At 44.1% G+C, this 24,203-nt stretch overlaps 1 protein-coding gene across 4 annotated transcripts in view; it reads left to right on the top strand.

Annotated features, from left to right (window-relative positions):
* stard8 (StAR related lipid transfer domain containing 8) overlaps positions 1 to 20,576 on the top strand; it is an 88,948-nt gene extending 68,372 nt beyond the window's left edge. For 3 of the 4 annotated variants that reach the window (XM_079814845.1, XM_079814843.1, XM_079814846.1), the window contains 11 exons: positions 9,015 to 9,078; positions 9,345 to 10,651; positions 11,293 to 11,466; positions 12,474 to 12,633; positions 12,720 to 12,918; positions 13,030 to 13,240; positions 13,483 to 13,594; positions 13,745 to 13,966; positions 17,907 to 18,124; positions 18,788 to 18,964; positions 19,083 to 20,576. In XM_079814845.1, coding sequence (XP_079670971.1) covers positions 9,015 to 9,078; positions 9,345 to 10,651; positions 11,293 to 11,466; positions 12,474 to 12,633; positions 12,720 to 12,918; positions 13,030 to 13,240; positions 13,483 to 13,594; positions 13,745 to 13,966; positions 17,907 to 18,124; positions 18,788 to 18,964; positions 19,083 to 19,200 — 2,962 coding nt within the window. In that variant the 3' untranslated portion in view covers positions 19,201 to 20,576. The remainder of the gene's footprint in view (positions 1 to 9,014; positions 9,079 to 9,344; positions 10,652 to 11,292; positions 11,467 to 12,473; positions 12,634 to 12,719; positions 12,919 to 13,029; positions 13,241 to 13,482; positions 13,595 to 13,744; positions 13,967 to 17,906; positions 18,125 to 18,787; positions 18,965 to 19,082) is intronic. The other variant, XM_079814844.1, reaches the window with a different exon arrangement.
* Positions 20,577 to 24,203: the final 3,627 nt, after the last annotated feature.

Here is a 24,203-nt window from a genome sequence, read left to right as displayed (position 1 = left end):
GGCGAAATCGCACAGAGCTGCGGGGCAGGCTGCCGCCTCTTTGCATGCCATGGCGATCCTACAGGTCTACCAGGCCAGGATCCTCAGGGACATGCACGAGGGTGGAGTTGATCCGGGGCTCTTAAATGAGCTGCGTGCCGCCACCGACCTCGCTCTCCGGGCGACGAAGGTGACCGCACGCTCCCTGGGTCAAGTGATGTCCACAAATGTGGTCCAGGAGCGACATTTTTGGCTAAACCTGGCCGATATGCGGGACACCGAGCGAACACGCTTCCTCGATGCCCCCATATCCCAGGCTGGCCTCTTCGGCGGAGCGGTTGAAAACTTCGCCCAACAGTTTTCAACCGCCCAGAAGCAGACTGAGGCTCTCAAACATGTACTGCCCCGGCGGCCAGCTGCTGCTTCCACCCAGCCGCCGGCACAGTCGCCTCAGCCTGCTCACCGCCGAGGACGCCCTCCTAAGGCTCCCGCCCCTCCCACCCGGTCCAAGCAGCAGCCTTCACCCGGGCCGGGTCGCGGAGGAAGCCGTAGGAAGGCGTCCAAGTCCCCTCAGGCCGCCCCGCGCCCCGCTAAACGCCAGGCCAAGCGGCGCTCCTGAGACGGACGGCTCAGGGATGGGAAATTCTTTCGAGGAGATGGTAGCAGGACCACTCCTTCCCCCGGTGGAGGGCCGGGGGAGAATCCTTTGTTTACCCGGGGGCCAGCAGCACCCTAATCTGGTCAAAGAAAGAATTAACACTCCCATCCCTGAGCCCCCAGAGATTGGTGATGTCAGTGCGCGCCACCCACGGGTCCCGCCACTCGCATCCCACTCTGTCGCCAGCCTCCTGGCAGAGCAGACCCCAGTGGAACGTGCGTCCTTCCCTGGTCTCCTCTGTCAGGACGCAGCAGTTAACCGCACCCCCACACCGGGACGCCCAACAGCCTCCCTTGTCCGGGTCGGTAACGCTGCATCGCTGCCCCACACCGGGTACGCCTGTAGTCCGAATGACCCCGCTGGTGCAGTTCCTGGGAGCCTGGCTTCAGATTCCAGGGCTGTCCCGCTGGGTCGCGAAGACAGTCAGGCGCGGCTACGCGATTCAGTTCGCGCAGGTTCCTCCCTGTTTCCGGGGAGTCCACTTTACTATGGTCGGGGCCAATGCCCCTGTCATGCGAGCGGAGGTTGCCACCCTACTGGCGAAGGGTGCGATCGAACCTGTCCCTCCAGCCGAGAAGAAGTCCGGGTTTTACAGCCCCTACTTCATTGTACCCAAAAAGACCGGTGGGTTGAGACCAATCCTGGACCTGCGCATCTTGAACCGTTACCTTCACAAGTTTCCGTTCAAGATGTTGACAGCGAAACGCCTTTTCGAATGCGTTCGTCCCGGCGATTGGTTTGCAGCAATCGACCTGAAGGACGCCTACTTTCATGTCTCCATCCTACCTCGACACAGACCGTTCCTACGGTTTGCTTTCGAGGGGCGGGCATACCAGTACGCGGTCCTCCCATTCGGGCTATCTCTGTCCCCTCGCGTCTTTACGAAGATTGCCGAGGCAGCCCTTGCGCCCCTACGGCAGCACGGGGTTCGCATCCTGAACAACCTCGACGACTGGCTCATACTGAGTCACTCTCGAGAGCAGGTTTGCGAACACAGAGATCTGGTTCTCCACCACTTAGCCTGTCTGGGCCTTCGGGTCAACTGGGAGAAGAGCAAACTTTGCCCCGTGCAGAGGATCTCTTTTCTCGGTATGGAGATCGACTCGGTCGCCATGTGCGCGCAGCTTACGAGCGAGCGCGCGCAGTCTCTGCTGACTTGCCTCCGTCAAATCGAGAGCAAGAGTGTGGTTCCACTGAAACATTTTCAGAGGCTCCTGGGGCATATGGCATCTGCAGCCGTGGTAACGCTGCTCGGATTGCTACATATGAGACCGCTTCAGCACTGGCTTCGCGATCGAGTCCCGAGATGGGCATGGCGGTCTGGCACGCTCCGGGTCCAAATAACCCGGGCCTGCTTACAGACACTCACTCCGTGGTCGAACCTCAGTTTTCTACGGGCCGGCGTGTCCTTAGAACGAGTTTCCAGGCATGTTGTTGTATCAACGGATGCCTCCTCCACGGGCTGGGGTGCAATGGACAAGCAGCCGCGGGCTCCTGGACAGGACCCCAGCGCCTTCTGCATGTCAATTGCCTCGAGTTGCTGGCAGTACGGTTCGCCCTGCACCGCTTCCGAGCGTTGCTGAGGGGTCAACACGTACTTGTCCGGACAGACAACACGGCCACTGTAGCGTACATCAACCACCAGGGCGGTCTACGCTCCCGCCGTATGTCTCAACTCGCCCGCCATCTCGTTTTATGGAGTCAGAAGCACCTGAGGTCCCTTCGTGCTATCCACATCCCGGGAGACCTGAACCGTGCAGCCGACGAGCTCTCACGGATTCAGCCACTTCCTGGAGAATGGAGACTCCATCCCCAGACGGTCCAGCTGATTTGGGAACAGTTCGGCGACGCACAGGTAGATCTGTTTGCCTCCCAAGACTCTTCCCACTGCAGCCTGTACTATTCCCTGACCGAGGGCACGCTCGGCACGGATGCACTGGCGCACAGCTGGCCCCAGGGCCTACGCTTATATGCGTTTCCCCCAGTGAGCCTTCTCGCACGGGTACTGTGCAAGATCAGGGAGGACAAGGAGCAGGTCGTCTTGGTCGCCCCGTATTGGCACGGCCAGACCTGGTTCTCAGAACTGCTACTCCTTGCGACAGCCCCTCCCTGGCCTATCCCTCTGAGACCGGACCTCCTCTCTCAGAGATGGGGCACCCTATGGCACCCGCGTCCAGCGCTCTGGAAGCTCCACGTGTGGCTTCTGGACGGGACGCGGCAGGTTTGAGTGGCCTGCTACCTACGGTGGCCGCCACCATCACTTCCGCTAGGGCAGAGTCTACACGACACCTCTATTCGTTGAAGTGGAACCTCTTCGTCACCTGGTGCTCTTCCCGCCAAGAAGACCCCTGGAATTGCCCGATTGGGTTTCTCCAAGAGGGGCTGGAGCGAAGGCTGTCTCCCTCCACCCTGAAAGTGTATGTGGCTGCAATATCTGCCCATCACGACCTCTTGGGAGACAAAAAGGTAAGTCAGCACGACCTGATCATCAGGTTCCTGAGGGGGGCGAGGAGACTGAATCCTCCTCGCTCTCCTCTCGTTCCCTCTTGGGACCTCTCAGTAGTTCTTAGTGCTCTGCAGAGGCCTCCCTTTGAGCCTTTGCGGTCGGTTGATATTAAGTTCCTGTCGATGAAGACGGCTCTGCTGACCGCATTGGCCTCTCTTAAGAGGGTCGGGGACCTGCAGGCCTTTTCAGTTGACGAAGCGTGCCTTGAGTTCGGGCCGGCTAACTCTCACGTGACCTTGAGACCCCGGCCTGGATATGTGCCCACGGTTCCTACCACTCCCTTCAGAGATCAGGTAGTGAACCTGCAAGCGCTGCCTTTGGAGGAGGCAGACCCAGCCTTGGCATTGCTCTGTCCAGTACGCGCTCTCCGCGCTTACGTAGACATGACGCAGTGTTTCAGGACCTCAGACCAGCTCTTTGTCTGTTATGGTGGAGAGCGGAAGCGAAGAGCTCTCAAAGCAGAGGTTGTCTCACTGGATAGTGGACACCATTGTTTTGGCTTACCAGCAGCAAGGTCGACCATGTCCCCTTGGTGTGAGGGCACACTCCACCCGGAGTGTGGCCTCCTCTTGGGCTCTAGCGCATGGCGCCTCGCTAACAGACATCTGCAGAGCTGCAGGCTGGGCGACACCCAACACATTCGCCAGATTCTACAATCTCCGAGTGGAGCCAGTGTCCGACTATGTACTCGCTCCCCCGAGGGGCCGGTAATGGACCAGGCTCTGGTGTCTTCGCTTGCTCGCCACTCCACTCCACGGACTGGATACGTGCGATAATTTCCTCAGGTGAGCTCCCCGAGAGCCCTGAGCTCCTCCAGCACTGTCGACGCCGACATCAGTTCAGTCTGCCCTTTCGAGCCCAGACCCTCATGTCCGCCCAGGTGCCCCGTGTGCATGGTTCCCTCCGGCGACCCCCACACGAGTATTTCCACCGTAAGCCTCCTCAGTGAGCAGGTGTCTTTCCCTTGGCAAGCCCCTGCCACCCCTAGGGTTAAAAATCCACCTTCGGCTGGTACCCTAGAGTTTCCCATATGCAGCCCACAGCGGGTCATATGTGTACTCTCTAAGTCTTCCCCACGGGTAGGCATCTTTGGCATTCCCTCACTGGGATATGCTTCCCAGTGTACCTTGGTAATCCTGTGATAAGTGGGAGTCCTACGGCCTTAAGTGGCGGGATCTCACACTTAAGCAGGGCACTGGACGACAGCTGAGTGGCGCGGTTATATTGGAACCCCCATTCGTTAGTCACTAACGTACGTCGTAGTGACTGAACGAAAGGGAACGTCTCGGTTACGTATGTAACCCTCGTTCCCTGAGGAGGGAACGGAGACGTACGTTCCTCAGCCACGTCAGCTGTGCTGCTGGAACGCGGAGTTCAGATCTTGGCTCCGCAGCAGATACATAATGCGATGTTGCCAGTGTACTTCCTTATATACCCACGCGGTGGGGTGGAGTTACGCATGCAAATTCCGCATGCCCATGGCATTGGCACGCCATTGGGCGCTGTTAAACACCTCGAAGGTAATTGGCTTCTAGGCGAAACCCCCATTCGTTAGTCACTAACGTACGTCTCCGTTCCCTCCTCAGGGAACGAGGGTTACATACGTAACCGAGACGTTCTTAAACCCTTGATGAAACCTAAAGGAAGCATTTGTCTCGATCATTTTGCTATCTCGCTCTCACTCGGTGAACATCTGTCTTTACCTGCAGTCGTGAATGCAGTGATGTACAGCTGTCTTTCCTCATTCGCCTGGTGTTTGGATTTCATGTGATTTCTCATTTTGGTCGTGATAAGATAATTAATTCATTCGTTTTATCAAAAGTAACTCCATTTTGTAAGATCATTTAAAATTTTCATCGGAGTAATTCCAAACATCGTGAGGCAGACGACGACATCATTTGATCAAATACACTCAACTTATTAACACGCTCCACAGCGCAACCCAGTGGATTTAATTATAACTGCGAGTTTTAGAGGGATTTATCATGGATTCACTGCATTTACGGTTAGCAAAGCAATATAGTAAAATTCGAATAGTATTTTTATTTTTCGAATATTAATTACTGATCGAATATTCGACTATTTGTGCACACCCCTACTCCAAATGTGATGATTTTCACAGCTAAATCATTTCATCTTTCTTTCATATACACACAACAGAGCCGGAATGAGATCACACCAAGCACAACGAGTGCACTAATTCACAGAGAGTGCTTAGTGCTCATGAAAGCATCGCTGACTCGTACACTTACGAGGCCACTCACATCAACTCTAAACATACTGATAATCACATAATTACATGGTGATGAATGCCTCTCTACCTCTAACAAAAGCACTCCTATATCAGAGCCAAGAGTCAAGTTCAAATCATTCTAGAAAGATGCATGGGCTGATAGATTCATCACTCTGTCAAGTGTGGCATTAATGCAATTCAGCTGGAAGGATCATCAGGGCTCAGTCAACATCAATAAACATGCACACACTCACTGAATGTGTTCAACTTTGTGGCTTGGATCAATTGCTGACAGAAATAACAAGTTCATCTAAATACTGCTCTAAACCTGGACAACTGCTGTTAACAGGTTGATATGTCCACACATTTGTGTCACTGTTGGAACTTTGGTTTTGTTTTAACCACAGGAACATATAATATGTACTTTAATTAAGCTGTCATTTAGCTGACACTTTTATTCAGTGTGACTTTTATTCAATAGTATATTACTTAAAGCTTGGTGGACGTCGTTCCTGGGGGGTATTCCAGAAAGCAAGGTTAACTTACCGTCACATATACCTTGAACTCTCAGTTGATTAACCCAAACCTTGCTTACTCGAGGTATGCTGGTTCCAAAAACGAGTCCGGGAGTAAGTTCAGCCAACTCGGAGTATGTTCCCGGTTAACACACAAGACATTCTCAACAGAGCAACGAATCGATGAGTCACCATGGAAACAGACGCTAAGAAAAAGCGTGCCATTCTACTTCCTCTTCTTCTTTTGTTTTACGGCGGTTTATATCACCTACTTAGTGCACATCGCCACCTATTTGGTGGTTGTGCAATCATCTTTTCGTTTAATAAGTAATCTTTAAAAAAAATATTGTTTGTTTAATGCTAATTAATTGAATGCAGATCCATGTGTGAGATGACAATAAAATAAATAAATATATTTTAATTGAATTAACATTTAAATGTGTGAATTCTAATTCTTTAGAATTAATATATAATATTGTATATTATATAACTGAAACAAATTTGGTTATATTAATAACTATATTAATTATATAAAACCCATCTGAATACCTCTTAAGCAAACTAACCCTGGAACATAACCTGGTCCGGAGCAGGTTATGTTCAGAGAGTGAGTTGCCATTGTTACTTACATACCCTGAAAGTTACCTCCGTTTTTGGAACCGAAAGTTGAGGTTATCCGCTTACTCTTAAACATACCCGGGTATGTCACATAGCCTGCTCTCTGGATTACCCCCATGGAGAGCCACAGTCCTGCATAGTTTTGCTTCAACCCTAATCAAACACACCTGAACAAGCTAATAAAGGTCTGAAGGGTTACTAGGAAGCTACAGGCAAGTGAGTTTTATCAGGGTTGGAGTTGAACTCTGCAGGACTGAGGCTCTTCAGTTCCGGAGTTCGCCATCCCTGACTTAAAGGAACAGTTTCCTTGAGGTGATCTGGGGTTATGTGTCTTGCTCAAGAACACTTCGGGCTCGTTTACACCTGATATCAATGTGGTTGGAAATATAGTAATTACGAGTTCCGAGCGCATGAATGGCGAAGTTGTATTAACAAGTGCTAAAGTCTGAATTCTAGATAATGCATGAGTTGTGACATTAAAAGGGCTGATGTGAAACATGGCGGAAACACAGATTTACAATAGGGGAAACAGTGAGACACTGGGGGCCTCATTTATAAAACTTTGCGTAGGATTTACGTCAGAAGTGGCGTACGGATGAAACATAGGACGTGCGTAGTCTGCATACGCACAGAAATATTCAGATTTATAAAACTGTGCGCACGCACATCCTACGCAGTTTTCCCTTAATAAATCACAATCAATTCTAAATGTAGCGCAGCTTTTGCGGCTTCATGTCACGCCCATAGTTGCCCATAAATAGTCTGTGAAACGCCCACAAGTTAATATTCATTGATTGCGAAATCATGGCAAACACAGAGAGGAAATCAGAAAAGCGTAACTTCACTCAATGTGAAGTAGAAGTTATCGTTGGCGAGGTTGAAAAGAGGAGAAAAGGCACAGTGTGGGCATTTGTTTTGGAGGGCACAGTGTGGGCATTACTCATGCCAAAAAGGCACTTGAGTGGCAAAAGGTTGCAGACGCCGTAAATGCTGTAGCCTCACAACCTCGGACCATGGACGAAATAAAAAAGAAATGGTCGGACATCAAAGTCGAGGCAAAAAAGCGTCTAGCGCTCCATCGCCAGAGTGTGTCCTCGTTTGCCAGCAAGTCCTCTTGCTGTCTGAAGATGCTTTCACTCCGAATCCTTCCATTTGCCACATCTTCTAAGAGCGCAAGATCAGCCATTGTGCATCATTACGCATAGTGATGGGGCATTTTATTTCCATCCATTTAATTGCATCTGACAAGCTACAGATGTCGGTTATAATCTACGTGGAAATGGGAAATAGTTCAGTGCAAATGTAATGTCTTGTAGCTTTCTGAATGGTTGAGACATACGTCATACGTTATTTTATCAAAAATAAAACTATCTATCTATCTATCTATCTATCTATCTGTCTGTCTGTCTGTCTGTCTGCTCCGCCAGACGGACACATTAACGAGAATATCAGTTTTGTACATTAACTATTTCTTTCTGTTTACCATATTATTTATGAGGATGGATTGCATAACATGCCAATATTATTGCAGAACATATTTCACTTTTCTTTTTGCAAATATGTGTTAATTTGCATTTCTGTTGTAATTTTCGTTTGATTTTGTTTGTTTTACACTGCAGATCGATCAAACGGGTGTTCGTGTAGGCTGTTAATTGTAAGACTTGCTTTGTGAAGTCTTCATGTTATTTATGAGAGGCAGTATTGCCATTTCTTTTACACAACGGTCTACAGTTTCACACACTTTCGCGTGTTTCTTCCATCTGCCGACGGTGTCGCCATTTCTCATTTCACCTGTTTTTTTGCGTACGCCTGGGTCAGAGCTTGCGTGAAGGACCGCACATTTTCCCGTCAAGTGCTTTTGCATGCTTTTTATAAATACAATTATTGCGTAGAGAGCGGCGTACGCCTTCTTTTGTGTGTACGCAACGTTTATAAATGAGGCCCCGGTGCGTCTCAATCAGCTCCCTAGTTCAGTAGTCAGGGTACTGATCAGAACATAAATCAATGGACTGATCAGTGCCCTGACTACTGAACTTGAGACGCACCCAGACTCATTAGAAACAGCACTGACGAATAGAAAAGACAACACCGGTGCCGTTCACCAACATAAATTATACGCATTTCAAACACATCCTCAGCATGATTATGATTATTGTTTTGCTTCATTAAAAGTTTTATATTAAATATAAAGGGGGAATCTATTAGACTGTGACTGTCATTAGCTGTAAAATGCATCTTTACCAGGCTCAACGGCTCAGGTCAAGCTGTGATACAAAATGCTTTTGGCTATATTTTAAAATGGGAGGAGCTGCTCGATATGTTTCCTGTTTCAGTGGAAATTACATCACCACAATGAACAGTTTCAAGGCACTTCAGTGGGCCTTTAACCTCTAGGCCACCCTGCCTCTTATAATAATATATAACCAAGAATATACATGTACATTTCATGTGAATTTAAATCCCACAGAACTCAAAAATGCCCTTGTGTGTGTGTGTGTGTTTTAGGAGGCTAACGACCCTGAACAAATGTGCTGCAATGAGCTTAGAGGTTCATTTTCAGTGTAAACAGGTAAACAAACAAACATGCCACACACTTCTAATTCAATTATGTGATCTAATCATCTGCTGACAACTGCTCTTTGTTTTCATAAATTTTAAAGATAAATACTTCCTCTAGATGGTATCTTTTAAACTGGCAGTTTTAAACCTTTTAAAATATATCTATGTCCTTGTGTTTATGCTATTGTTAGTGAATTCTGGTACTCTTGGTTAGCTACTTTTCTTTTTCATACTTCAAAAATGTTATCTAAGTGTGCATGTTTGTGCTACCGTCAGCAGAGTGAGGACTCAGAGGAGGATGACGCATGTGCCCTTAGCTCCCGCTGGGCTTTTCAGCGTGAGAGTAAAACCTGGTCCCGTCTCCGCACTCTCTCACCCACCCCTGCTCCCCCTGGCAACCGGGCCTCGACTTTAAGACCCTCGGGTAGTAGTGATAGTGTGCTCAGTGACATCAGTCTCCTAGAAGTCACCTCCTTGACCTCTGACCTCAGCGCTAGCAGCTTGAGCTTAGACAGTGCCCGGGAAACAACTTCTCCAGAAGTTGCAGCTTTCAGTGACATCAAGGTGGGTGAAGGTGCATCGTCAGTTTGTGTCTCACCCGGCCAAGATGAGAATGATGACACCGGGTCCTCATCTTCCCTGCCGTCCATAAGAGAGAAGTCGAAGCGTCCTTCTAGATCATTTTTACGAAGGAAAGAATCAATAAAGAAACGGGATTGTGAGAGAGAGAAAGTCCCAAAGAACATTTCAACAGTAACTCGACATCAGACACCTCCAGGTCTGCACTGCACATCCAATGCAAGTTTGCCTGGACAAACCACAAATAAGTTCAGAATCACCAAAGATGAGGCATGGAGGTCACATACAATATGCCGCAGTAATGTTAGCCAGAAAGCCACTTTGCACAAGCCTCACAGAGCATGCCTTTACCTGGAGGACTACCAGTTAACTTGGGAGATGCCAAAGTTAACCAGTCATAACAACAGTCAGAGGAAAGAGGATCGTGTGGTCCACCTCCCCTTTGACCACAAGCCTGGAACCTTCCCCAAGTCTCTGTCTATCGAAAGTCTCTGCCCGGTGTCCGTTTCTCAAAGTCCTGAACATAGTGACTGGGCAGGAGAAGATGGAGACCTTTCATTGGATGAAAGCATTAGTCGCAGTGGATCGCAAGACTTTCTTTCAGGTTTTGGGAGGAGAAGAATTTCTATGGGCTCGATTGGAAGCATTTACGACAATGTTCCAGAGACACCAGGCAGTCTATGTGACATTTTCGACCCTGGAAAAGAGAAAGCCTTCCAGCATCTGGATGACATTCTACAGCATGTACACGGGCTACAGCATAACATTGCCGAATGGTCACGCTCGCTCGGCATTCAGCCGCAAGACCAATCGAATGTGGAGACTGTGTCCACGGCGGACATGACATTACCCAGCAGTCTGAATTATGATGAGCAATCCATGTCAGATGTTGGGACGACAGTGAGCGATTACGATAGTGCAGGAAACTCAATGAATGAGGGAGAAGGAGGAATGAGAGAGAGGAGGGACTCGGGTGTGGGAGCATCACTCACGAGACCCAGCAGGTGAGTACATCTGATGGTTAGACTTTATAGACCTTTATAGGCCTGTCCACACTTGTGAGTGCAGTTGTTTCTAGTGCTGTGAAAGAATGTAATGGAGAGAGAGATATAGGTCACTCAGTTTGTCGTTTGTTAAACTGGAGTCTGATGACAGTGACAGCTGTGTGTACATTGAAAGCCTACTTGAAGTTCTGTTTTTGGGATTTGATAGTTTTCTCCATATTAAAAGTATAATTCCACTTCATGCAAACACATCACTGATGAGGATTAAAGGACCTAGAGTGGAACTCTGGGGTACACCCGTTCAGACACATTTTTAAAACAGATTTTCTTTATGAAGATTTTTTTGTCTTAAATTATTTCCTTAAATGAATAAAACTCACTAAATTAAATGCTTAAGAATAAATAATGTACGTTCTGAAAACAAGACCTATTTTGCAATTACATTTTTTCTTAAAATGAAATATAATCACATTTGAGGCTTTTTGTCACATAAACTTACTTTATTTCTTGTTTACATGTGTCCCATACATCCAAAAGAGTGAACTGAGTGAACGTGCTGCTTTTATATCCATCTGTTCATCCTTTTATCATTCTTGTTTTTCTCACTCTTGTCTTTCTTCCACCCATTTCTCTATACTCAGAAAGTTGCGCTGGCACAGTTTCCAAAACTCTCATCGTCCGAGCGTGACTTCTGCATCTTTAGAAATCAACAGGCAGTCGGCTGCCCAGCTCAACCTGCTGCAGAAATTCAGCCTCTTGCGACTGACCGCCATCTTGGAGAAACACACAGACACCAGCAAACATGGCTGGAACTGGTGAGATGGCACATTGTCACACATTTTCTAAATAACACCCAAGATTGTAGCTCAAGGCATGTTCCCAATCTAAATGCTCTCTTATATATCTGATGCAAGAAATCTCATTTCTGCCAAAAGTGTTTTTTTTATTGGCACAATCCGTTGAGTAAAACGGCTCTAACAGATGCAGTTAATGACAGCATCTTTCTGTCTCTCTATCTGTTCCCCCGCTGGCTTTTTATTGCTTATGAAAATTACTTTCCATATCTACCTCAGCCAACAGGGTTAAAATTACAGTTCTGTTTATGTACACACACACACACACACACTTTCGTTCTTCAGTAATTTTTTATTCGCCATTGCAGGAACGAAGTGTAAATTGGTTTATATTCTTTGCATTTGTCCATTTTAAACTCCAGCTGCAGGAAATGACTTCTGATGAGAAGCTTATAGGTCTATCATACACTGTCATGGCTCACAGTGTAAAAGATGTAAAAGATGATTCATTTCATTTTGCACCAGTCACTGAGGAGGCATTATCTTTCCCCTTTCGTCCATTCCCACACACCCCACAGTCAAAGGCCTGCATCAGTGTCAGTGTCATAGGCAGCAAACAGATCCAATTTTCACAAGGTCTATTCATACTTACTGCAATTCCATTTGCTCTTGCTCTCTCGCTACAGCCTGCTGCCATGATTTTGAGTTTATCTTGCAATGATGTGACCTTGCAGGTTTTATTGGGGACATGCACATATTGGATGATTGTACTAGTGTGCTTTTTAAACCTCCTTTTCTCATTTATACATGAATATAACAATAAAAAGTGTATCAGTATATTTGTAAATATTTAATTAAAGTATTAGTAAATAAGTATGTAATCAATTAAAGGAAATAATTAAAAATACAAGTTAAATAAATAAAAGTAGATAAATAATTAAATTCATGTATGTTGGGTCTCATCTCCCTGGTTAGTTGTCATTGTATCATTACATCAAATATTTTTTTCTCCCTCTGTCATTGGTCAGGGTGGTTCCGAAGTTTATGAAACGTTCCAAAGTTCCAGATTACAAAGATAAACATGTGTTTGGCGTTCCGCCGATCGTAAACGTCCAGCGAACTGGTCAGCCCCTGCCTCAGAGCATCCAGCAGGCGATGAGATACCTACGCAGCCAGTGTCTAGAGAAGGTTTGTATGCAAGCAAACACACACACTCATCCACACAAACACACATTTTTTTTCGTCAACGTCTTCTCTCTAATTCCTCTCTACAGGTGGGAATATTCCGAAAATCCGGGGTTAAATCCCGGATCCAGGCCCTCAGGCAGCTCAATGAGAATTCCCCCGATCATGTGACCTACCAGGGCCAATCGGCTTATGATGTGGCTGACCTGATTAAACAGTACTTTAGGGATCTGCCTGAACCCGTGCTCACCTCCAAGCTTACAGACACTTTTCTACATGCATACCAGTGTGAGTGACACACACAGTCTCACATTTTTTTAGTGTTCCCAAGTTCACATACTTAACACATCATTGCTTCAGTAAGCTTCACAACTCTCTCCCACGTGTGTGTGTGTGTAGTCGTTCCAGCAGAGCAGCGTTTACAGGCCGTGCAGGCAGCCGTGATCCTGCTGCCTGATGAGAACAGAGAGGTTCTACAGACGTTGCTCTATTTCCTCAGTGATATTGCATCTGCACAGGAAAACCAGATGACTGCAGAGAGTCTGGCTGTCTGTCTCGCACCCTCCATACTGCACCTGAATGCCTCCAAGAAAGATGGAGCTTCACCAAGGTGTGTGTGTGTCACGTTTTGCCTTCATTGGGGGACCAGCAAAGGTCCCCACATGAAAAGCGATCTAATATTCTAAAAAGTTGATGAAAAGTAACCATCATAACAGAATGGAATGAAAGATTACTGCCAGTTTTTCCAAAACAACTCATGGTAACAGCATTCATAATGTCCTCTCACAGAACTGTTTTTTTTTTTTGGTCAACTTTTTGGTTTATAATTATTTATGTTCGGTTTGGTTAAAGGATCATGAGCAGGAAAGGTGGAGACAAGCCTGTCCAAAAGGACTTGAGTGAGAACATGGCTGCCACACACTGCCTTAGTCACATGATCACGGAATGCAAGAAGCTGTTCCAGGTAGCCACTTTTTAATTTCTAGTGTCTATTGATAACTCTCAAGTGTCTTGCATATTTTGTATAGATTAACAGTGGCAGGAATTCATTTTGGGAACCAGGAGCATCTCATTTTTGCACTGATCAGCTTTCTGTCACTGTTTCCTTCTGCAGATCCCACATGAAATGATGCTCCAGTCTAGGAATTCTTATGTGGCGGCTGATGCCCAGCCATTGCCTCTGCACGGGCTCGGGGTGAATGCCCTGGGCGAGCCTGTGGACTATCGGGCGTACCTGGAAGACAACATTCAGTGTCTTCTCAGAGAGGCATCTGAGCGGAGTAAAGGCTGGCATCATGCCCATGGACCCGACAACACTGAACTGGCTTATAAAAAGGTAGAGATACAGAAATATACTCAGAACAGTCTCTCTGGAGCTTTATGTCCAGAATTCTATTTAATTAATTAACTTTTTATTTGATTATTTCATTAACTTATTACGCATAATATAATTGCCTTTTATTTTTGTATATATAAAATGTTTTCTTCTGTAATTAATCGCATTTAATCGCACATTTATATTGTGATAATTTAGTTATTCTCCAAATTAATGTAAAAACAACTTAAAGACAGTATTTTTTTAAATATTTGTTGTAATGGCATCTTTTTATGAATGAATGCCAGTATCTCTGATATTTCTACTGATGTCTCTATCAAATTGATTTTTTTTTTAAACATTAATGATAGATGTTCAGCATTACAGTATAATTGAAAGCTATCAATTTCAACATTTATTAGGCTTAAAAAAATAACTTCTAATTTAAGTGAACTTCACATAAACCCATCATAACAAATTTCATATTTACTTGTGGCCTTTAAGACTGCTCATTTGAGAATACTCGACAAAACGTGAGTTTTAGCATAATTCTGTTATTGTTTGTTCAAGCTTGAAAGAGAACTTGATTCTGGCGCTGTCTGTGCACACGATACTGGCACGCATCTTTCTGTGCATTGTGTGAGACAGGACATTCACAGACAGTGCGTTCTCTTTTGTCTTGTCGCGCTTGAATAGTTTAAAAGCATTTGTATGAATAAGAGCATGATCATAAAATGTAACGCTAGCCAAAGGATGACAGAAAAAACAGTCTTAATTGCGTTAAACTGAAAAATGTTATTTATATTTGTATACTTGTAATTACTACTTGTGAATTAATACAAGTAAATGAGTCTTGTTTAGTTTTTTGCTTTAACTAATATGCTCTTTGGGTTTGCTGTCAAGTCCAATATAGTTTTTAACAGCTCCACGTGATGTTGTGACAGGTTCACACAACATATGCAACTGAAAAGTGATACACGCACTCCTAAAACATGAGGCAAGGATAGATACAAACCCATTTCCAAGTCACTAAATATCCATTGGAGTGTGGTAAAATCAATTTAGAAATGATTAAGAAATGGAAAGGAGCCTGTCACAGCTGTAAATCTACCTACGGCAGGCTGTCCTTAAAGGATTAGTTCACTTCAAAATGAAAATTCTCTAATACTTTACTCACCCCCATCTCATCCAAGATGTTCATGTCATTCTTTCTTCAGTCGAAAAGAAATGTAAGTTTTTTTGAGGAAAACATTTTTCATTTTTCATTCATGTGACATTTTTCTTCACATAATGGTTTTCAATTGCAACCAAAATGTTGAAGGTCCAAATCAATGCAGTTTCAAAGCGTTTCGGAGGGCTTAGGAATAGGGTCTTATCTAGCGAAATGATGGTCATTTAAAAAAAAGAAAAAAAAGAAATATCCCTAAATTGATCATCTTGCGATGCTCTGCGACGTGCTAGGGATTGTACAATCACGTCGAAAACGTCACTAGACGTAGGCAGAAGTACCGCCTCTGTGTTTACAAAGTGCACATGCGAAGACTAATACAAACGCCCTTTTGCAACAAAAAAAAAAGGTAAAACAACGATGTCAGACGATTTTGAAGATGAAGTGTTTTTGGTAAAGGCAGTTTGTATATGTCCTCGCACGTTCGCTTGGGGAAGTACTTCTGTCTACGTCTAGTCTGATGTTTTCGACATGATTGCGCAATACAGGTTAAAAAGTATGTATATATTTTTATTTTTTATTATTTAAAAACATTTTTTTTTTTTTTTTTTTAAATGACCGATAGTTTCGTTAGATAAGACCCTATTCCTCGTCTGGGATCACGCAGAGCCTCTGAAGCACTTGGAAATGCTTTGAAACTGCATTGATTTGGACCTTGAACATTTTGGTTGCAATTGAAAACCATTATGTGAAGAAAAATCCTGGAAGGTTTTCCTCAAAAAAACTTCATTTCTTTTCCACTGAAGAAAGAAAGACATGAACATCTTGGATGAGATGGGGGTGAGTAAAATATGAGAGAATTTTCATTTTGAAGTGAACTAATCCTTTAACACAGCGACTGTGCATAAAGGTTAAACGCTTCAGTGGCTGAGACCGGAGAGACTGTGCATGCAGGGTACTTCATCAGTCACTGCTTTGGAGTGGCACTGAAAGAGGAGAAAGTTGCTGCTGAAATGTCATATGACATCTCGGCTACTATTTGCCAGAAGGAATGTGAGAAACAAGCTTGAAGAACGTTCTGACATCTAATGGGGACCTAGAGACACCTACCTGCAAGATTTATTTTCTTCATAAACTGGATGACTTTATATAAATAAATACCCCCCCCCCCTTTTATAGCACAAAATTGTCTTGAATTTTTTTTTATGTCCATTAAAAAGACTTGAAAGGTGTTTAATTCCCTTAACCAATATGCACGACAGCTTCTCTTTTTCTCACAAACAACGCAAGGTCTTAATTGCTTTTAATGTGAATGATGTTTTTTTGATGGCCATATAAAACCATAATCTGCAAGACAGTAATGGTTCCAAAATCACTTAATAGATTTTTGCCATTCTTATGGACATTCATAATCTATACCTCAGATGTCTGAATCATTAATAAAACACATTTATCACATCCATAAGGCACTTGTTTCCCTCTTAATGTTATTTACATATTAGTTATACAGTTTTAGAGCAGATTATTACAATAATTAGACTTTGCAGAAAAGCGAAAGCAAATTAAGATTTAACATGATTATATTACATAATGGTTTTGAAACCTATTTGAAACCCTGTTTAATTGCTGCTGTTTTTATTTTGTTGCTGATGCCAAAGCATTCTGATAATTCCAGTGTCTGGAAAGATTCCCAGTTCTGCCCTCTGAATTATGACAAATTGTGTCTGAATGACAAGAAATTATATTTATGTAATGAATTGTATTATCAGATTTTGGTCATATTAGGAAACGTGCTTAACAAATACCTGTTTCCATTTCACTATTTATATATTTGTGCTCAATGTGCTCAAAATGGATTGAAGATTTTTTTTTTGGTCTCTGTTTGTCAAACAGTTGGCCAGTTACCATCAGTCAGGGAGGCCGAAGCATACATGCCCACAGTAGACAGATGTACCCTTCTTGTTTTTTGTCACTTACACCAAAGACTTTAGGTGTATATAAAGATGGTGCACTCGTATTCCTAATGAATGAGAAACTGCAATGTGCAATATGGTGGATATGGTGCAATATGTGCAAAAGCAGTCGGCAATTGGAAAAGTCATTGCGTCACTGCAAAAGTGTTAGAAGCTCTGATTGTTATCGAAACAGTCAATGTTCAGAGACACGCTTAGGAATGCGCATGCACACTGGCTGGTCCATCCTGAATTGTTTTTTTGTTTTTTTCATGATTTGAGCATTTAGAAACAAAATTGTGTGGTCACATTTCTTTGGTGATTTCAAATATGTAAGCTTAGTGAACGACTTTGGAGTATTTGATGTTTTCCATGCAAAGAGATAGGAGCTGTACTTGCATGACTCAAATAGCTGCCTGAGAGGCATTTCAAAGATGGCCGCCAAGTGAAATGACTTGCCTGAAAGGAACTTTGCTAAAACTGAAATGAGATTTTAGTGCATGTGGCAAGTTCATGCTGTCTCCCCTTAGATTAACCTTTTAAATATCAGATGCCCAAGCACCATGAGAACTGTTGGCACAACTGAATTTAGACCATCTGCCACCAAATCACCTGCTGAAATGGTCTCTCTTAGATTCATATGGGCTCCCCCATTGTGGCGGTCTGCTGTGAGACGTGCACAGATATCCTCTTCTGCTGATCAACTCCAGTATTTCCAATAGCCACGGAACTCCTTCCAGAACTTTCAAATCCGTCTGCATTATTATGCGTTATTCATCGCGTTATTCATTCGTCATTATTTTTGGCATGATCTTCGCAGATTAATAATGGTTGTTTGCAGGTAGGAGACGGGCAGCCAATGCGTCTATGGCGTGTTTCGGTGGAGATAGAGGCCCCTCCTGCTATGGTGCTGCAGCGTGTTCTGCGAGAGCGCCACCTGTGGGATGAAGACCTTCTACACAGTCGAGTCATTGAGACTTTGGAAAACAACACAGAGGTTTTCCATTACATCACAGACAGCATGGCTCCACATCCACGGAGAAATTTCATAGTGCTCAGGTACACAGCTCCACACTATTTTAGTGTGATCAGTTTGGTTCTTTATTATGCCACACCCATAACTAACTAACTGAGAACCCTAAATATCTTAAATGTACAGGTTTGCTAATAGAATTATTGTAATTTAAAACACTAATGGGATCAAATTAGAATCTGTCTAGAATAAGTAAGATCTTGTTTTCTATGCAGATGTTTGTTTGTTCAATTGTGTCTTCTCAGTGTACTCGTGTGTGTGTGTATAAAGCCCCTTGTTATCCAACACAATATTCAAAGGCTCCCCGATTATAGGCTTTCTGGTATTTCTATAGAATTCCAGTAGTTATGACAAAGTGATTTGTCAGATTTGTGAATAGAATACTGATTTAAATGAATACCACGATTCATTTTGTGATTTTTCAGAAGTTTCAAGATCATGATGTAATTGATAATAATTGTATAATTGTTGAGGGGGGAAAATGCATATTTTTACATTTTGATTAGAATTTGAATATTGGACATTATTAATAATATTTGAAATATTGAACTGAATATTTTTAACTTTAAATATTTAAAAAATACAAATATATTTTGAAATATTCATTTAAATATTTTTTAGTCATCAAGTTTGCAGATGCCTTCTAGTGCGCCGTGGGCTCCTGGTAATCGTAGTGTTTTGTGTTGCAGACGTTGGTGTAGTGATCTTCCAAAGGGGCTGTGCGTTCTTGTTTCCTCGTCTGTGGACCATGATAACGTCCAGGTGGAGGCAGGGTTACGGGCTGTGCTTCTGACATCACGCATCTTTATTGAGCCATGTGGAATGGGCCGGTCCCGGCTCACACACTACTGTAGGGCTGATCTACGGTAAGACATGCAGGTTTTACGAATGATTTGCTACATCTCTCAGGAACGTGACTGCATGTGTAATAATATTAATTAAAGCTCGTCATGAATTGTAATCTTTTGTATTTCTCTCCCACAGGGGGCGCTCTCCTGATTGGTATAATAAAGTGTTCGGCCGTCTGTGTGCGATGGAGCTTGCTAGAATACGCAGTTCTTTCCCAGTTCTAACAGCACGAGGACCTGAAACCAAACTCTGAACCCACTTGGGTTAAATCTAAGACTATTTTGTATGAGAAAGAATGAGAGTGCAGGTGTAAAACAAGGATAGCCATGCAAGTCGGAAGGTGGAAAGTAAGAACATTAGAGAATGTTTTAAACTGGGAATGAATGACAAAGAACACAGTACTGTGTGGAATAGTAGTTGGAAAATGCAAAAAAAATAAACCATTGTGGTTTTAAAAGCCATTGATTAATGTGAAAAAGCTCAAGCTCACAATCATACTGTTGATACTGTGTCTAATCTTGTGTGTGTTTCGTTTGTGTAATTGTGTATATCGGTTTGTGTTAAGCAGTGTGTCTCGATAGACACCTGATATCCCTTAAAATTTCTTTCTAATAATCCAGTGTGGTCTGTCAGACCCCTCATTCATTCTCAGGGTAAATGTAAACAAGTGTTGCTTTTTGACCTGTCATGTGGCAATGATAATGACCAGGTGGCAAAGAGAAGCAGCCAATCAACAAACATTCATAGCATCATATGACACAGGATCTGCTGTTATAAGCTCCCTGTGTACTTTACATCATCAGTCCAACGCGACAGACATCATAGAGCCTCCAAACATTTCTGTATGTTATATGATTGGTGCTGTTAAGCAAATGTGACACTTTCTCCACTGACACAGTGCATGATAATCTGATGTATGCAGGCCAAATTGAATCAGTCTGACAGTTTTCTACATCGGTTATTTTTGTGACCTCAATCCCTTTCTTCCTATTCCGCCACCCCCTTTTTAATTTATTTGCGTGAGCCATTTGCATGTGGCAAACTTCATTTGTGAAGTTTTAATAACTTAACGTCTGCATGGAATCCATGGGAATGATATTCAAGAAACTTTCTTAATACACCTTTACTTTTTTACATTTTTATCTCCCCTAAAGGTAAAGTTTTTTTTTATATACAATTAGATGATTCTCTTTCTTATTACTGTTCTTATCTGTTGTTATTATTATAAGTCCTAACTGCCTAAGTGCCTATGAGCAACTAAAGAGAAATGTGCGTATGTGTGTTCGTCTTTTGTCTTATAATTGTCATTAAATCTGTGCTGTTTCACCAGGGCATTATGTAATATCAGTATTTTATTTATTTAAAAGCGTAACTGCATGTATACGTGTTGTTTTAAGTGTTCTGCCTCAAAGTGAAATGGTTCAATGTGCTTTGACTTTTTCTAATGTACAGAATCTCCATTTACCATTTGTTTCAAGTCTTGCTTTTTGGAATGATAATTCAGTGTTAAACACAGGCGTCATTTTTGAATAATGTTGATTTAATTGTCATTTTCAATTATACTCTTGTGTATCGTGCCAACTTAGCCTCTCGTGCAATGAGAATAAAGGAACTTTTCCCAAAAACCCAAAAACAAACAGTGTTTGTATTTTGGCTTTTACACAGACATAAGGTGTTAATCCTGAAAACAGAATTTAATTTAACTAACAGGTGTCTTGCAGTGTGCGGCAATCCATTTAAAAAAGTGCACTGGTGTCCTGCTAGAACAAGGTGTTGTAGGACACTTAAGGGCACAGGTTTGGTTGGTAAACATTATGGAGCTGATGGAGGACTCCCATTTACACAAGCTGCTTTTGTACAGTATTTATTTCCAAATTAGTTTGATTGATACAGAGTAATTGCTGATTCTGAGGCGCAGACTGTGGGCTGACAGTCTGCCCTGTTGCAGTGACAACTCCTTGTGAGCCGTCATTTCTCTGGGAGATAAAGTGCTCAACTTTTTTCTCATTAATTATTAAAGTGTCTAAAATTGGCCAATTATTCTGTACTGGCAGACTAAAAGGAAACCGTTGCCGAGCACCTTTTAATGTTGCATGAGAGTGAACTGTTTTTGTATAGGTCAGAAAATATGTTAGACAACATGTTGGGTTATTTAAAGGAAATTCAGTTTGTTTCAAATGTCAGAGACATCTGTCAACTGTAGAAAGTTAAGTTCTTTTAAAGTTTTTCTTTTTAACCTTATCTATAGCCTATCATCACAGGTACTGTAAGTTTTTTTTTTGTTCTTTTCTCATTTTCACAGAACTTAGAACACGAGTCTGGTTCAGTGCTTCGGTCTATACAACAATGGCTGAAGCAACATCAAAGTGTCTTCAGGCCAGGACTATTATCAAACGTGAAGTTTAGGGCAGATCGGACATTGTATGCCTGACTTACAACAGCTTCCTATTTCATTGCAAAACATTAAACTTTGTGAGGCCGTCACAGACACGCCCTTCAGCGAAACCTCAAGATCTTCGCAATTTATCATCGCAAAGGCCTTTAGATTAGACTGACCAAATATAATGTTGATCTGATTCAGTCTCTAGGAGGAGTTCTTTAAAGTAAAACTGCAAACATTTTGTAGAGAAAATTCAAAATACCTCACTTCCTGCTGGGTTTTCAGATTTTGCTCCCTGGGACTTTTTTTGTAGGTAATGGGCTGTTACATGTGTCTACCGAATTTCATTCTTGTGCGTAAACCTAGGAGAAGGGGCTCGCTGCAGCCTGCGGTGGATGTCCAACCTGGCCCACATCCAAGTGTGACGTCAGAGGCCAGGCCAATGCCGCCCTGCAGCCGATTTTTAAGATTTTATTGGTCATATCAATCACAGTAGAGACTGCCTCTACACCAAACACTGATCCCTAAACCTACCCATCACTGTAACGAATTAAGTACTGATTGCCTACACCAAACTCTTTTCCCTAAACCTAACCGTCACTGTAACGAATTGCCTACACCAAACTCTTTTCCCTAAACCTAACCGTCACTGTAACGAATTAAGTACTGATTGCTTACACCAAACACTGATCTCTAAACCTACCCGTAACTGTAACCAATGAAATTAGCTGTAGGGCGGGATTTCTGACATCACACTTGGATGTGGGCGGAGTTGGATATCCACCGCAGGCTGCAGCGAGCCCTACTTGGAACCTGGAGCGAAATACGCTCATTTGAAATTTTGTAGGTGGCGCTATCAAGTCATTTCACCACACCTAATTCTGAAACCCATATCAAATGTAAATTGTCACCACTTCTGACATGTGCAAAGTTTCATGAGTTTTTTTAGCATGTTTAGGTCCTCAAAAATGCGATTCATGCTCGGGCCCTAATTAAGAAAACATCTTCACCAGTTTGACCATACATGCTGCAAATACTCACAGTGCACCCAAATACAGAAACGAGCTGCAAATAGCACAGACCACAACGGAAATGTTTCAAGGGAACCCCAACAAATGACGAACCTGACTGGGACCCCTTATCGTTCAATCTACTTGTCAGTGGTGTTGTCAATTACCTGAAAAGTGAGGGTGTTTTTTTGTTTATTTTAACATCCCGTTGTGAGTATTGGCAACTGTTATGTCTGAAAACGTTCAGTATTGGGTCCTGTTGGACTCTGTTATGTTATACACTGCGTGTGACAGGTTACGGTGCCTTTAAGGCTGACAGCAGTGGTTTATGGCAAAAGGTCGGAAAACGGGAGGTTGGCGGTATTGAAGTAAAGTGATATGAACGAAGTTACACGGTGTGGTTATTGAGTCCTACACAAACACAACATTTGGCGAACGAGGATGTCTGAACTCGTCTTACCACCACCGCCACCTTTTCTACCTGTTCCCGGTGATCCAGCTGTTCTCTGGGATCGCTGGCTGACATCGTTTGAGGATTATTTTCTGGCTTTGGGTCACTCAGACCTAGCGGAGGCGAGAAAGTGTGCGCTCCTGCGCCATTGTCTCGGGCAGGAGGGACAGCGAATCTTCGCCACGCTCACCTTATCGGATGATAAGTATGTCACAGCCACGGCCGCCTTGAAGGCTCACTTCAGTTCCGGGAAAAGCCGGCGGATGCATCGTTTTGAGTTTCGTCAGAGGACCCAAAAGCCGGGTGAGACCGTTGCCCACTATGTATCAGCATTACGTGAGCTGGCCAGACTTTGTGATTTTGGGGTGTTGGAGGACGGACTTATAGTTGACCAGTTAATAGAAAAAACGTCCTGTAACCAACTGAGAGAGACTTTTACTAGAGCCAGACTCCACGACACTAGCGGACGCTTTAGTAATTGAAAAAAAAAGTTGGAAACGGCCCTAGAGGAGGCACGCAAGTTTGTTCGCGCTGTGCACGAGCCTGTGACGTCATCACCACCATTAGTTCAGCACACAGCAACTGCAGAAGCAGCTGACAGGGTGAGTGACAGTTTGGATGTACAGAGAGTGGACAGGGGGCCCAGGGAGAGTGGGCGCAAGAGCTGTAGCAACTGTGGCTCTCCTAAACACGCAACCAGAGATCAGTCATGCCCTGCCCAGGGGAAACGTTGTCGTAACTGCAACAAGTTGAACCATTTTGCACGCTGCTGTCGCTCCTCTCCTGCTTACAATGACACTGCTGCTGTTCCCATAAACACTGTACAGACCTCACAGCCTTCATTCAAGCTCTGCACATGCCATGTGGGCACTGCTCTCATTCCACTCCTCGTGGATACAGGGGCTAAAGTGTCAATTCTGAATAAATGCACATATGACCGCTTCTTCAGTGATGTTCCTCTGGAAGCAGCGGCTAGACCCCTGTTAGGCTACGGCCATTTTCCCATCTCCACTCTGGGTGTGGCCCGCCTCTCCGTCAGATATGATCAACAATATGCGCCTGCCACTAAGTTCTGTATCACCCGGAAGGGAGCTAACATTATGGGCCTAGACTTGTTCCTTGCCCTGGGTTTTACGGTGAGTGATGCTAGGGGCCTGCATGTCCTGCAGGTCGCCACCTCCTGGCCTGACCGCTACCCAAAACTGTTCAACGGGCTGGGCTGCATGACTGGATTTGTACACCAGCCTACGATTGACCTGTCGGTCCGCCCTATTATCCAGCCCCTTTGGCGCATTCCCCTGGCTCTCCGTGATGCGGTGGAGGCCGAGCTTCATCGCCTGGTAGAGGCGGATGTCATAGAGCCCGTCGATGCCTCGCCGTGGGTGTCTAACCTGGTAATAGCCAAGAAAAAGGGG

Source organism: Gobio gobio (genome assembly GCF_949357685.1).
Source record: "Gobio gobio genome assembly, chromosome: 4".
Classification (NCBI taxonomy): Eukaryota; Metazoa; Chordata; class Actinopteri; order Cypriniformes; family Gobionidae; genus Gobio; species Gobio gobio.
This window is presented reverse-complemented; position numbering and strand designations above follow the sequence as displayed.